The 15185-nt window shown below is 42.2% G+C and overlaps 1 protein-coding gene across 1 annotated transcript in view; it reads right to left on the bottom strand.

The window, feature by feature from the left end:
- The window catches only part of ush2a (Usher syndrome 2A (autosomal recessive, mild)), a 387029-nt gene that overhangs the window by 213586 nt on the left and 158258 nt on the right, over positions 1 to 15185 (bottom strand). The window contains exons 34-36 of the mRNA XM_037541699.1: positions 7495 to 7657; positions 6050 to 6197; positions 1150 to 1301 (exon numbers count right to left, since the gene is read on the bottom strand). Of these exons, the coding sequence (XP_037397596.1) occupies positions 1150 to 1301; positions 6050 to 6197; positions 7495 to 7657 (463 nt within the window). The remainder of the gene's footprint in view (positions 1 to 1149; positions 1302 to 6049; positions 6198 to 7494; positions 7658 to 15185) is intronic.

Below are 15185 nucleotides of genomic sequence, written 5' to 3'. Positions count from 1 at the left end.
TAAACTGGCCGTGTTGAAAATGTCGGATGCATTCGGTGCAAAATAACAACAACAAAAGCCACTTTAACTGAAAAATGATCAGTATGTTATTTCAGATTTTTAACTTCTTATTCTCCAGGGTGTGTTTTGGTTTGTCCATCTGAATTTTCGTGAATAAAATCGCAAGGCAAATTATTCAGTAACTCCATGAAATAAATGTACATTTTAGGTTTTTGTTTTATTTTGTTTTTAATTTATTTTTTGTAAAAGCTTCTCAAATTATCAGAACGTGTGTTTTATGATCTCCACATGTCGCTACACGCTTACAGTTCACTGCTAAAGTCCAAAAATCTGCGCCGCTCTTTGTGTTGTTCTCTAAAAGTGATGTTTCCAGAGCAGATCACTGAAGAGACGCCGTCTGTTTATAGTTTAGAGCCCAGATTTGGGGAAAAACGGGTCGACTTTCAGTAGAAAAACAAAGTTCAGCTTCTTTTATTATAAGGGTTTAAAATGACGTCACCGTCTATTAGACTGGAGAGAAGAGCTACAGCCTCACACGACGCCCAGCTTCTGAATGGAGCTGATGGAGTATGAACGTTATGAAGAACATGACCGAGTGCGGTTTGGATCCACTGGTGGTCCCGTGGAGTTAAGAGGCTACCACAAATACGCGACACAAATAATGTTAAACTATACAATAACATAAAAAATGTGTTCTACAGTAATACCCGTTTTTAGTACTGCATTTGTATAACAAAGTCAAAACATATTATATTAACACGTCTTCACAGAATTCACCAATTACCCCCCCCCACCCCCCCCCCCCCCCACCCCTTACTGCGTGGATATTTCTCTGCTTGATGACATGCCCACAAACCCCACCCTCCCGCCCCCGCCACTCCCTTTGGCCCACTCAGAGTTTTTGCAGCGTTGGCAGAACTGGCCATTTGACTAAATATTGCACACATATTGGAAAAATGCCCAAATCTGGCCCATCAAAGCCGTAACCAGCCCAGAGTGGCATTTATACCAAATGTCAAGCGCGAGCAGAAGGTGCTTTATTGAACAGAGCGAATCGATCACCTTTATGATGTCGAGCTGCCATCTGACACCTATGGTGTGTGGGGGGGTGGGGGGTATTAACATAATGTAAATGGGAAAGGCTCTCACCAAAGGGCCCAAAGCGCAGCCCTGAGCTGTGCATGCCTGCACACGGAAGCCGTGCAGACTCCAGGGAGACAGGCCACTGACCGAGAAGCTGGTGGACGAGGAGTTCTGGACCAACACCCCGTCCATCCACAGGCCGTAGCTGCTGATTACGCCTGCGACAGATAGAGAAAAGTCCCGTTTAGAAAGCCAGGCAACGCGTGGCATGCCTGATCTTCTCGAAGACAAACTGAATCCTGGAGTGAAATCTGCCAAAAACAAGACACAGGTGAGTCAAAGAGCATAACCTGTATTACAAGAGCACTTATATTCATCAAAACACCCACAGAAACACTAACCTGGGGCCGTGATTGGCCAGAATGCACACAGCAGTCAAACCTGATTGGTTTACGGGCTCATATGCATATTTCAGCCTTCTGTAATCTCAGTACTGTGATAATAAGGAACAAACCCTACTTTACAGCCAGTCAAATTAGTCCAAGGTGGAATGATGTTTAAAGACACAACACTAGTGAAAAGAACAAAAAAAACCAAGTACATTAGTGAGCCAAAGTTTCGTTTACCTGCATTCAGGATAGTCAGTGTTTAGAAATAAGTGTCCCCACTTTGCTTTTCGGCTTTACAAAGAAATTTGAACTCTGTAAAATTGCAAACTATGCAGTGGCGTGTGGGGGTTTTAGTGGGTTTCCAGCCGTATATCCCGCCTTCTAGATGCCGTTTTTCAGGAACGTTCTTGCTTATTTCAACAAGGAAACGTTCTGCACAGGCTGCAGCAGCACGGCTGCGTGATCAGAGAGCGCTGGTGCTAAACTGGCCGTGTTGAAAATGTCGGATGCATTCGGTGCAAAATAACAACAAAAGCCACTTTAACTGAAAAATGGCAAAACATTGTTTTCAAAACTGGACCAATCGGTGTCTTCAGTCCCCAAAACCTTACTAAGCGCTGCTAAACGAAGAGGTAGAGTTTTCAGTTTCATACAGGCAGAATTTACTAAACACCTCCGTTTTCATTTCCACGTCACACACTGTAGCAACTTTTTTGCAATTGGGTTTGTAAAATTGTCTCAAACCAGACGCAGTGAAAATAACGTGGTTTGCTATTTATGAAGTCTGCAGGGATATTTTTCCAAACTTCCAAAGTTCTTAGAAGTTGGCCAAGTAATCCCAAACATTCAGTGATGCTGAGGTCTGGACTCTGGGGTGGTCAGTCCATTGTTCTAAGAACACCTGCAGCTTCTTTGTTTGTCGTTTTCGTCCATTTCCAAACTTCTTCGCAGTTAAACATCCTTTCTGACCCATAGCGTTGAGGAAGGACAGACTCCAACACTTGCGGATTTGCAGGTCTGAGTGGACGAAATGATGAAAGCCTGAAGTGCTGTTTTTCTAGTGGTCAGGGTTTTGGTGGCCAGCTCTTGCATGGTCATCAGGAGTCCCATTTTTCCTGAAGAGTTTAATGATTTTTTTAAACTCCAGCGCTGGAAACTCCTGACAGATATAATATATATATGTGTGTGTGTGTGTGTGTGTGTGTGTATTTAATCAGAAATATCATTAAATAAATAGTGGACTTTTGAACTGGATGGATGGATGGATGGATGGATGGATGGATGGATGGATGGATGCCTGCCTTCCTTCCTTCCTCAAAAAATAAAACATATCAGCATTATAAGCCCTTATATCCCAGATGAGAGGAAAAAATCCATTTTATTTATAGAGCCATATTCAGAGGCGCGTTGTATCCGGATGCTGCCTGCTTCCCTCATTTCCCCCCATGTCCTGATGTAAACAGGCCGTTTTGTTTAAAGCTCTGTTAAAGGCCGCCATTAGGGAGAGAGGGCTGTAAAACACGGAAAGAGAGCCATTTAGTGTAGCTGCCCACAGCAAAAGCTCAGTTAGGGGTGCTCAGGGTCAGCAGAGAGGGGTTAGAGCAGGACAGCAGGGCCAGACCAATACGGCACCGCATACGGGAAAAGCCACCTGTGCACTCAAAAACACCGTCCGCCCCGGATGCGTAGAGTCACATGCAACAGTTTGGTCAAATGACATGATCTGATGTCACGCTAAGGTTCGTCTGTACAGGTGTCCAGTGAATCACGCTGGAATTTACACACTAATAATATAATAACATATAACACACAGGAGATTCTCTCTCTGAGCAGCACATCGAGATTCTCCCGCAGCCACTACGAAATGCAATACGTCGACTGCTTATATACTGAAGACACAACTGAGCTCGCGTCGTCCGTCAGATCACTGGAGTCGGGCGGCTGGTCTTAGGAGCGCTGCTCTGTAAATCTTTGGTTAGTCATTCTTTTATTCATGCAGCCATTCTTGGTTCAAATCTGCATACATTAAAATTATTAGACAATGTAATAAAGACGGTATGCTTCACTGTATCCTTCACTTAAAAACCTTATTCCTTTGATGTTCAGTGCCCTCATTTCCAAAACTGTCTAACAGAAGAAGCTAAAAGCTTGGGTGCCGTCAGTATTGATCAATTACAGTGCATTACCCCTAAAATCAGATCTGCACAATTAAAAGGATGCATGATATTGCATAACTTTCTATTTTTACTTACAATTTTTGACTAAAAAAAGCATCCTTGGTTAAATTACACGTTTTGTTGAATTTTTTACGTGAAAATAAATTCACACATCCTCTATAGAGAACAAGCTTAAATGTGGTATATTTCTGCAATTTTTATTGCCCAGTTTTTAAACAAAACAAAATATTTTAATATAAGATGTGCCATAACTTCCACAGAGGTCACATTTTGTTTTATTTCTCTCCCAATATGTCAAACTCAGCAAATAAACATTGATTGTGTATTAAAATGTTCAGAAGTGCGTTTTCCGATGTGTTCGTTTGTTTAAACTCAGAAATATCAAAGCATCATCATTTGACCAGGGTGCCCAAACTTTTGCATGTGCCTGTATATGTAATGACAGCAAACATACATGAAATAAACTGCTTTCAAATATCCAGTTTTATAAGAAAACCCATGAAGAATTGCGTAAGTTACTGTACAGCCGCTCTGGGTCGAATGACGTGTTTCGTTGGTTTTCTAAGTGAAACGTTTACATTTTACGCTCTACAGCGAACAAACATCTGACCACTTTAACGCACAATTACTGCTCATGCTCTAAATTTGATATACTGGGGAAAAATGCGGCCTGTGAAAAAGTTATGGCACAGGTTTGTTTTTTTCCAGTATGTTCTCTGTAAAAGACGCGTTGCTGGAAAAAAAAAAAAAAAAAAAAAAAAAAAAAAAAAAAAAATCAACAAGATGTGAAATTGACTGGAGGTGTTCAAAGATTGGCATATGACCGCATGTACAGCACTGTGAGAAAGTTTCAGGCGTCTAAGCAAATGTTTAAATGATGTACCTCAGCAGTGAGTTTATCACAATATACATCAGAATAAAGTCGTATTCATAATTCAAATAAACAGAAAAACTATAAAAACTAACAAGAATTTCTCGGGTCCATATTTTTCCTGGACACCTTCACAGCCGCCACAGAGACTCGTTAATATCATCAATTACATCATGAGCTCAATTTACTGAGCACTGATTGGTCAAACCAGGAGCTGCTTTTTAACTACATATAATACTGGACTTCCTCGAGGAGGAGAGGCTTGGAGATGGGTCAACACACACACTGACATCCAGAACATCACTGTTTATTATATATAAATCAATATTAATATTCTCCAATTTTTTTATTCAAATATTAACACTTTCTCAGCAAATAAACACAAACTACACCAATAAATAGATTTTTAAAATGTGTCTTGGGGGCCTCAGACTTTCACACAGTGCTGTATATTTAACATAATTAGGGTGTAACGATTCACATAATTCATAATTTGGCTTAATATGATTCTGTGGTATTTCAATTCAAAACTTTTTTCAATGTATCAAAAATCTGTGCTGCAAAAAATCTTGTCACCATGTTAATGTTTCCATTTTCAGTTTTCAACAATGTAAAATATGTATTATAAACAACGCAGAGCCAGTTTACACTGAGGAGTGTGTTCCCCAGTTTTAAGGTGAAGAGGAGTCGATATTTCAGAAGAGGGAGGGTCTGCTCTCACTGCCAGCTTCATTTTTATTGTACTTCATCCAGTATAATCAGCATTAAAGTACTTCATTCGCTTCCGTCTGTTGAATGTATTGTTTATTATCTGTGCGTATTTAATTGAGAGGCTCATACTGAACGGTACAGTACGACACCTACTCAGATCACATTATATCACATTGAAACCTATTAATGATCATGATAAATATATCTTTGTTTTGTTCAGTCAGTGCAACAGTACAAAAAAACAGGGCTGAGCTGTGATGCACTAGAATTCGGGGAAGGCTCATGACGCTGATCCTACGGCATACGGTGGCACATTTAGTGCTTTCCTACATCAAAGAGAGTAAACAAAGAGAAAGTTCAATAACAAGCTTATATAAAAAACTATAATATTAAATTAATAATGACTTAATCAATAGTACTCCAAGATCAGATCAGGGTTCAATTCCTGAGCTCTTGTCCTGTATCCCATTCCCAGCATCCGCAAGAAGCTGGGGCGTTTCCACGGCACTGAACGAGGAGGTGGCAGCACAGCCACTGTTGAAGCTGCAGTTCACAGCATCAGTCAAAAGGGAGCACTTTTCATCCACTTAAAACGCCACGCTCTCCTCTCTCTCTCTCTCTCTCCCTCCCTCCCTCGCCCCCCCCTCCCCTCCCTCGCTCCAGGCTCGCTCTCATGCCGCCACACAAAAGTGCTCCTCCATTCCTCCGCATCGCCCGTGTGCGCTAACCCATCATTAAACATGAAGCATCCCTTAGCTGAGCGCTCCATTTAGAATATGAGTTGACCTTTGGCCGTGCCTGGCTTTGACCCCACTCACCGTTGGGCTTGCGCGGAGGGTCCCAGGACACGTTGAGCGCGTGCGGGGAGACGTGCAGGATGTCCGGAGCCGGCACCTCTTCCGGAGAGCTCTCCTCAGTGTGGGCCAGGCTGGGGGCGCTGAGGGTGCAGCCGCCCGCCGTGCACGCCTACAGAGCAGAGCGGATCTCAGATCGTGAGTCGTATACAGAAGCAAGGGAGGGTTAAACAACCAACACAGAGCAAAACTACGGAAAAACAGCAGTTTTCATGCACCAGTTCTACGTATTCGCTGAGTTTAATATGTTAAAATGACATAAAACGTGTCGGAACTTTTTCACACGCCACTGTTTTTTTTCCTTTTCTCTAATATGTTAAACTCAGTAATTGAGCATTATAATGTGCACTGTGTGTTCTCTTTAGAGACTTTCACTTCATCAACAAATGTAATAAATGTGTAATATTTAAGGTAACCTGGAAACAAGAATACCTTATTTAATAATACACTGTAATTGATTTTATACTGTCAGTTATCTGCCTTAAGAACTGATCACACCAGTCGTAGACGGTCATTTAAAGAAGAACTGATTAGATAATCCATGTACTGGATGGTAACTGTACACACTGGGCTTCTTCAAGGGAAGATCAGGAAACTGACGACAGAAAATCACAATGCATTGTTCATTTATTATTATTATTATTATTATTATTATTATTATTATTATTTATTCTCATGTTAGTGGTGCCCACTTCATAAAACTGATCAATTGTTTTGCGTATACTTTTCACAGAGGCCTTTGCTCAGTACTGGGTCATTCTACCACTGTAAACTGTAGACTATCATACTGATTAACTCCACCGACTAACTGACTAAAGCTTTTCTAAAACAGTCCAATTTTATTGTCAAAGTCACGCTGTACATGCAGCTGCATTGATGTTAATTTCAGTTTTTAAATCACTGTTTTATGAGTAATCTTTTAATGATATCGCAGTATTTTAGCCTACTTTGTCAGAAATATATAAAAAAAATATATTTACACACAAAAAAAATTATCTACAAAGATCTTTCTCCTCTTGTTCAACTTTTTTTTTATACAAGATAAAATGAAATAATAATAAATGCTCATTTTAAGATCAGGAAGACAATAATCTGAACATATTTTTACAAATTAAACTGAAAAACAAGCATCAAAATTGTTTTCCAGATAAATATAACACTTCAGCGTCGGCTGTTTTCCATACAAACATCACTAAATATCACTAAAACCATCTAATTAGAATCATTTCATACATGCATCTGTAACTAAAATGGTTTAATATTATTAATAATAATATGATTTAAAACTTGTGAATGTTGGTGTGTATTAGAAATTCAGATATTGTGCTTTAATATAAAATATAAAATGTTTAAAGCTTTACTCCGTGCTTTACACCAGGCTCTGAAATGTGGAGGAGAGTGGCACGCACAGCAATCTGGAACAGGTAGGTGGTCCCGGGGACGAGGTTGCGCAGAGTGTGATCCTCAAAGAGCTCGGAGCTGTTGTAGACCACCACGGGCTCCCCTCCAGGAACTGTCTGGTAGAGCGCATAGAACTCCAGCAGCCCGTTTACCTCCAGCGGAGCGGTCCACCTGGGGGACGAGCGAGAACGGCATCAAACACATGCACTTTCCACTGGTCACACCACTGATGCCCGAGTGTCACCGCATGGTGTGACTTTAGTAAAAAGCCCAGCAGCGATGGTCAGAGGCAGAGATATCAGTGGACCACCCTGGGCCCAGACGCAGGCTGCTGCGATAAACCTGGCCAAGGATGCGCAGACAGAAATAGGGAAGTCTGGTGGGCTCGCATCTCAGGCTGCAGCTTGACTTTCTCCCGGCTAAATTTAGAACAGAGGACACCGCTATCTGCTCGGAGATCCGAGAGACAGAATCGCACAGGAGAGCCAGGAGGAGAAAGAAGACAGACAGGGAGGAGGAGAGCTGGAACAGGAGCCAGGCGAACAGAAGTTTACGGTTTTTATAAGAACTTTGCGTTAGTAGTTTTTAAAAGAGCTTTTCTTTTTTTCGACCGCTCTTCTGTTGGTTTCTTATTCAGTGCTTGCGCATAACCCCGTCTGCTGTAGTATGAAGACGTTCTCAAAATGAGAAACGACTCATTTTCTACATTTTCTTCATTTTCAACGAGCCGTCCAGGCTCTCCCTGGGACTTTGGGTGAATAGGTGGAGCTGCACCACTGTGGATGTGTTGGTTTAGTGACATCACAGAAAACAATGCATTCAAAATGGGCTGTTCCAAAATTTCATGTATGGACTGGTACAGTACGTTTATACAAACTACATCAAAATCTTTATAAAAGATTAAAAAAAAACTAGGTTTTCCATGAAATTGGCTTTTTAAAAGAAAACCTACATTACATCCCTTTTTTTTTCTTCTTCACAATTGAGATGGGATATTAAACATACAGCACTGTGAGAAAGTTTCAGGCGTCTAAGCAAATGTTTAAACGATGTACCTCAGCAGTGAGTTTATCACAATATACATCAGAATAAAGTCGTATTCATAATTCAAATAAACAGAAAAACTATAAACAGTAACAAGAATTTCTCGGGTCCATATTTTTCCTGGACACCTTCACAGCCGCCACAGAGACTCGTTAATATCATCAATTACATCATGAGCTCAATTTACTGAGCACTGATTGGTCAAACCAGGAGCTGCTTTATAACTACATATAATACTGGACTTCCTCGAGGAGGAGAGGCTTGGAGATGGGTCAACACACACACTGACATCCAGAACATCACTAGTTATTATTTTTCATATTTTATATATATATATATATATATATATATATATATATATATATAAATATAATTTATATAAATGTATCATTATTAATTAATATTCTATAAATTGTGTTTATTCAAATATGAACATTTTTCTGAGCAAATAAACACAAACTACTCAAATAGATTTTGAAAATGTGTCTTGGGGGCCTCAGACTTTCGCACAGTACTGTGTATTAAAATCTTGTTAAATAATCTTTTTTTTAGTTTTTTGTTCAACTTCACTTTTTGCGCTCCTGCTGCTTCTGTTTCGCTCAGTCGTCTGATGTCGAAGGTTTTCTTGTATTCTGCATTGTGTTTGATACCCGGGTATTTCTGGCAATAAGCAGAGGTTAGGATCTCTCTTATACCTGAAAAATTCATTTCATCCTTTGCTTCAATCTTCTAATTTGAGGAGCATTTATTGCTATTTATAACAACAGCCTGGCCAGCCTGGTCACTCTATGACAGGAAAGGTCATCCTTTTGAATTTGCCCCTTGTGCTGTATTTCGAGACTTGTCTATGGCTAAAACAATGCAGGCCTTGATGATGCACAGGGGACACATAAGTAGTTTTTCAAGTTGAAATTAGCACATGCCTAACAAGGGTCTTTCGGTCCACCAGGAGCAAACGCACCCGCAGGTAACCCAAGTCGTTATTGTGATTAATTCAGCTTCTGCATCAATTAAATTGTATTTTAAATGACAAACGACAGTGGCTATTATGACGCTCTATCACGTAATTGATAAATCAATTGGGCTTATGATTTATACTGGCTCCAAAACATCGATGATAAAACCGAAAGGATTTTGCGAAGTAAATAACTCAACAAACCCAACAGAACCTCAGTCAGAAGAACTCCACCGATTTTTGAAACTTTCTGCTTAATTACATGTAAAATCATTCAGAGCTCTGAGGTGGAATGGTAGGCACATAGTGGAGAGACCAGCTCAGGTTTCTTTACAGAGGTGGAGATAGGAACCAGGGGTCAAGGTCTTCAACACTTATATAGACATTTTATTTACTATCCAAAATGACCAATGAACCTACATTGTCCTTATATGTGAAGCTGATAATTGGAAAATAGTCATAAATCTGAAAAAATGCATTTTCTCTGGGGACTTTATTGCCTCACAGCACCTTCGGTCATTAATATATTTTTATAAACACATTTTAAACCAAAACAACTATGTTTGAGGCATCAACCAGCTGTATTCATAACCCTTTCATGTAGGTAGACAGATGATACACTATTTCCAAAAGTTTTCACTCCCCCATCCAGATCATTGAATTCAGGTGTTCCAGTCACTTCCGTGGCCACAGGTGTATAAAGCCGAGCCCCTCGGCCTGCAGACTGCTTCTACAGACATTAGTGAAAGAATGGGTCGCTCTCAGGAGCTCAGTGAATTCCAGCGTGGTACCGTGATCGGACGCCACCTGTGCAGCAAGTCCAGTCGTGAAATTTCCTCACTACTAAATATTCCACAGTCCACTGTCAGTGGGATTATAACAAAGTGGAAGCGATTGGGAACGACAGCAGCTCAGCCACGAAGTGGTCGGCCACGTAAAATGACAGAGCGGTCAGCGGATGCTGAGGGGCATAGTGCGCAGAGGTCACCGACTTTCTGCAGAGTCCATCACTACAGACCTCCAAACTTCATGTGGCCTTCAGATCAGCTCAAGAACAGCGTAGAGAGCTTCATGGAATGGGTTTCCATGGCCGAGCAGCTGCATCCAAGCCTTACATCACCAAGCGCAGTGCAAAGCGTGGAATGCAGTGGTGTAAAGCGCCGCCACTGGACTCTAGAGCAGTGGAGACGTGTTCTCTGGAGTGACCAGTCACGCTTCTCCGTCTGGGAATCTGATGGACGAGTCTGGGTTTGGCGGTTGCCAGGAGACGGTACTTGTCTGACTGCATTGTGCCGAGTGTAAAGTTTGGTGGAGGGGGGATCATGGTGTGGGGGTGTTTTCAGGAGTTGGGCTCGGCCCCTTAGTTCCAGTGAAAGGAACTCTTAAAGCTTCACCACCAAAAGATTTTGGACAATTTCACGCTCCCAACTTTGTGGGAACAGTTTGGAGACGGCCCCTTCCTGCTCCAACATGACTGCCCACCAGTGCACAAAGCAGGTCCATAAAGACGTGGATGAGCCAGTTTGGTGTGGAAGAACTTGACTGGCCTGCACAGAGTCCTGACCTCAACCCCATAGAACCCCTTTGGGATGAATTAGAGCGGAGACTGTGAGCCAGGCCTTCTCGTCCAACATCAGTGTCTGACCTCACAAATGTGCTTCTGGAAGAACGGTCAGAAATTCCCATAAACACTCCTAACCCTTGTGGAAAGCCTTCCCAGAAGAGTGGAAGCTGTTATAGCTGCAAAGGGTGGGCCGACATCATATTAAGCCCTATGGATTAAGAATGGGACGTCACTCAAGTTCATATGCGTGTGAAGCCAGACGAGCGAATACTTTTGGAAATATAGTGTATATTGCAGACTGTGAGAGCTCTCTGTGACGCAGCTTTTAGAGGTAACGCTCGAGATGTCGGGTTCCTGTCACCACCACTCTGAACAGTTCTGACTTAAAACAACTCCGTCATTTTCTCTGAAATGGTGTATTTCACCGACTTTGTTTACATCTTCAACATTAAACTATGCAGATGTGATATAATCAAATAACTGGAGGTGTGAGCGTTACTAATTGCAGTCAGGGACGGAGTGCGAGGGCATTCGGGAGGTAGCGTTTCTGCTGATTCTGGTTTTGCGCATTTCCTGCAGCCGGGACCTTTCTCACAGGCAAATCGCAACACAACAAAAGAGTATTGAACACGTATGATCCTTCACCCTTTGCTATTACAATTCTGCTAACAAGGCAATACCTTCCAAAGGCACCGTATCCACAATTAGACCCTGCGAGGAAAAAAGAAAAAAAAAAAAGAAGAGAGCAAGATATCATCTGTAATGTCAAATAACTCTCTCTCTCTCTCTCTCTCTCTCTCTGTCTCTCTCTCTCTCTCTGTCTCTCTCTCTCTGTCTCTGTCTCTGTCTCTCTCTCTCTGTCTCTCTCTCTCTCTCTCTCTCTCTCTGTCTCTCTCTCTCTGTCTCTCTCTCTCTGTCTCTCTCTCTCTCTCTGTCTCTCTCTCTGTCTCTCTCTCTCTCTCTCTCTCTCTCTCTGTGTCTCTCTCTCTCTCTCTCTCTCTCTGTGTCTCTCTCTCTCTCTCTCTGTCTCTCTGTCTCTCTCTCTCTCTCTCTCTGTGTCTCTCTCTCTCTCTCTCTCTCTCTCTCTCTCTGTCTCTCTCTCTCTCTCTCTCTGTGTCTCTCTCTCTCTCTCTCTCTCTCTCTCTCTCTCTCTGTCTCTCTCTCTCTCTCTCTCTCTCTCTCTCTGTGTCTCTCTCTCTCTCTCTCTCTCTCTCTCTCTCTCTCTCTCTCTCTCTCTCTCTCTCTCTCTCTCTCTCTCTCTCTCTCTCTCCCCATCTACCGCCACTGCTTCTCATCCTATTCAAATCGGAATATCCCATGGAAATAAAGCAATAACCCGCACCCCCCTCCCCCCCTTTGGCAGATGAGAACAATAAATATGGCGAGCTTTTCTCCAAAGCACCGCTCTCAGGATATAGCAGAACCATAACCAAGTTATGAAAATCGGTGATGGGACAAATTGAGTCATATACATCTTTTTAATAAATGACATACAGACATCACAAGCTTCCTACCACCACTAATACGGAAGAGACCCCCCGCCCCCCCAACCCCCCGCCCCCACCCAGCTCTCCCCACCTCAACCTTCACAAGTGAGGGCAGAAACGAGGATAATGGGATGAGGACCGGTTTGAGAGGTTACTTCATTAGAAAGGCGAGAGAGCGGAGTTACGCAGAGTCGTCGACAGGGGGCGCCAACCAAGACCTGGGCTCTAGACCAGAGAAGCCTAGAATGAATTTACCTTGCAAGAAACAGAGAATATAGAAAAAAAGGTGTGTATTTATAATGAGAGTCGTGAGGATTTCACCACAGATCTGTTCATTCTCATTAGGATTAACGCTAACAACAATTCTGAGAGCATCCAGGATGGTCAAGCGTGATGGCATGTCGTGGAAGGGGCGAGAAGGGGAAGTCGTGAGATTTGAGAGTGGCCACAGCTGGAGTGAAGACAGAAGCAAGGAGAAAATTGAGATTAGCATCACAGCAGTAATAAATGATAATCAAACACATGAAAGGATGGATTTCTCTCTTTGATCCTCACAGTTTCTTCATTGCCAGTTCCCACATTGAAGTCTTTACACAAGTGGGGGCAAACCTCAGCACATACCCCAATCATGACATCATGACCACCTCCTTGCTTCTACGCTCATCTACAGACTGTAGTGCATCTGTTCCTCTGATACTCTGTTACCCTGTTCTTCAGTGGTCAGGACCCCCATGGACCCTCACAGAGCAGGTACTGTTTGGGTGGTGGGTCATTTTCAGCACTGCAGTAACACTGACGTGGTGAAACGTGTTGGTGTGTGTTGTGCTGGTCTGAGTGGATCAGACACAGCAGTGCTGCTGGAGTTTTTAAACACCGCGTCCACTCACTGTCCACTCTATTAGACACTCGCTCTGTGGGGGTCCTGACCACTGAAGAACAGGGTAACAGAGTATCAGAGAAACAGATGGACTACAGTCTGTAACTGTAGAACTACAGAGTGCAGCTATACAGTAAGTGGAGCTGATAAACTGGACAGTGAGGTGGTCAGAATGTTACGCCTGATTGTTGTAAAAACTCCTAACTTTAATAATTAATTAAAAATGACTGCTTTTTTACTGCTTAGCTAGATCTCTAACTGATTACATAACTGTCTAATCACAATTATCTGATCATCACAATTACTTAAGCCGACTCTGGTCACTTTCCACAGTCGATAGATTTGACGGTCATATTATGCTCCAACAAGCAAACTGTGAATTGAGGCTTTTGGTTTGAAGCAAATAAATGTGAATAAAAGAAAGCAAAGTAACTGAGACGTCACAAGGCTGACGAAACAAAAACAAACATCTAACCTGGAGCGTGTAACGTGACCCGAGGGCAGCGCTGAGAAACGGCTATTCATATGACGATTCATCGTGAACTAAAATTTCATGATCATGACAAACATGAAAGACATTCTTGGTCATTTTCTCATCTCTCCTCATTTTGATGGTCACCTTTATTTTCGGCATTACAGTGAGGAGCCCTGTAAAGGTAGATTAGTGTAAGCGAAGATGTGCTGAGCTCCTTTTTATGTTTGTTTCTCTTATTTGGCTCAAATTCTTCCTTCAGTGGAAACGTCTGTGGCCCCACCTGCTGTGTCCACCCTTTGAACCTCTACGCAACTTCTGTCCTTATCGGGAGACTCGGTTTCGGTTTTTCTCAGAAATCTGCAGGGATTTTTTTCCAAACCTCCAAAATTCAGTCTTAGAAGTTGGTTGCATTTCCTGCTTCTGACGATCCAAACAAACCCAAACCCATTCAGTGGTGTTGAGGTCTGGACTCTGGGGTGGTCAGTCCATTGTCCAGCTTCATTGTTTGATGTGTCCGTCTCCTTTTCTCAGTGAGGTTCTTCTTGATCAGCTACACGTCCTTTCAGACCCACAGCGCTGAGTGGTCTTCTCACAGTGGAAGGATGGACAGAAACACCTGTGGATGTTTTCAGATCTGAAGCAGCTTGATCTTCTCCTCTCTCTCAGAGATCAAAGCTTTCAGTGCTGTTTATCTGGTGGGGGCAGTTTTGGGGCCATGTGGTTGTTAGGAGACACATTGTCTCTGTAGCTTTAATCAGTTTTTGAACTCCAGTTTTACGAACTTCTGCGTTTTTTTTTATTTATTTTACTTTCTCCTTCTTTTGCAAATGAATCGTCCAGCAATCGTCTAATTGCTGGAAAAACATCTAAATAAACGCATTGTGGCCGACGTTCTGTCGGGAGGAAATCGAGGCTAGCTTGTGAGTTGTTTGATACACCGAACTTTCTAATTTAGTTATTCTGCTCATTTTCTAAGTGAAAATAAGTGAACCTCTTCCTCCATGGAGAACATTCTTCTGCACATTTTAATTAAAAATTTGTTTATTTTCTGGATTTAACAAAGCAGGGAGAAAATAATCATAAAATGTGGCCTGTGTCAAAGAGAAAAGTGCCATATTTGAGTGCGCTCTCTGTAGAGGATGGGAGCTTATTATCAGTTAGAAATTAAACAAAACATTTTGACAAATGTTTGCATTCGGTTGTAACCTGCCTAACCTGCCTAACCAACTAACCTACTGCCCAACCACTAACCAACTAACTCACTGCCTAACTAACTCACTGCCTAACTAACTCACTG

This window comes from Pygocentrus nattereri, chromosome 10 (genome assembly GCF_015220715.1).
Source record: "Pygocentrus nattereri isolate fPygNat1 chromosome 10, fPygNat1.pri, whole genome shotgun sequence".
In the NCBI taxonomy this organism is placed as follows: Eukaryota; Metazoa; Chordata; class Actinopteri; order Characiformes; family Serrasalmidae; genus Pygocentrus; species Pygocentrus nattereri.
The sequence above is the reverse complement of the archived record's forward strand: the minus strand, read 5'-3'. Positions and strand labels throughout refer to the sequence as shown.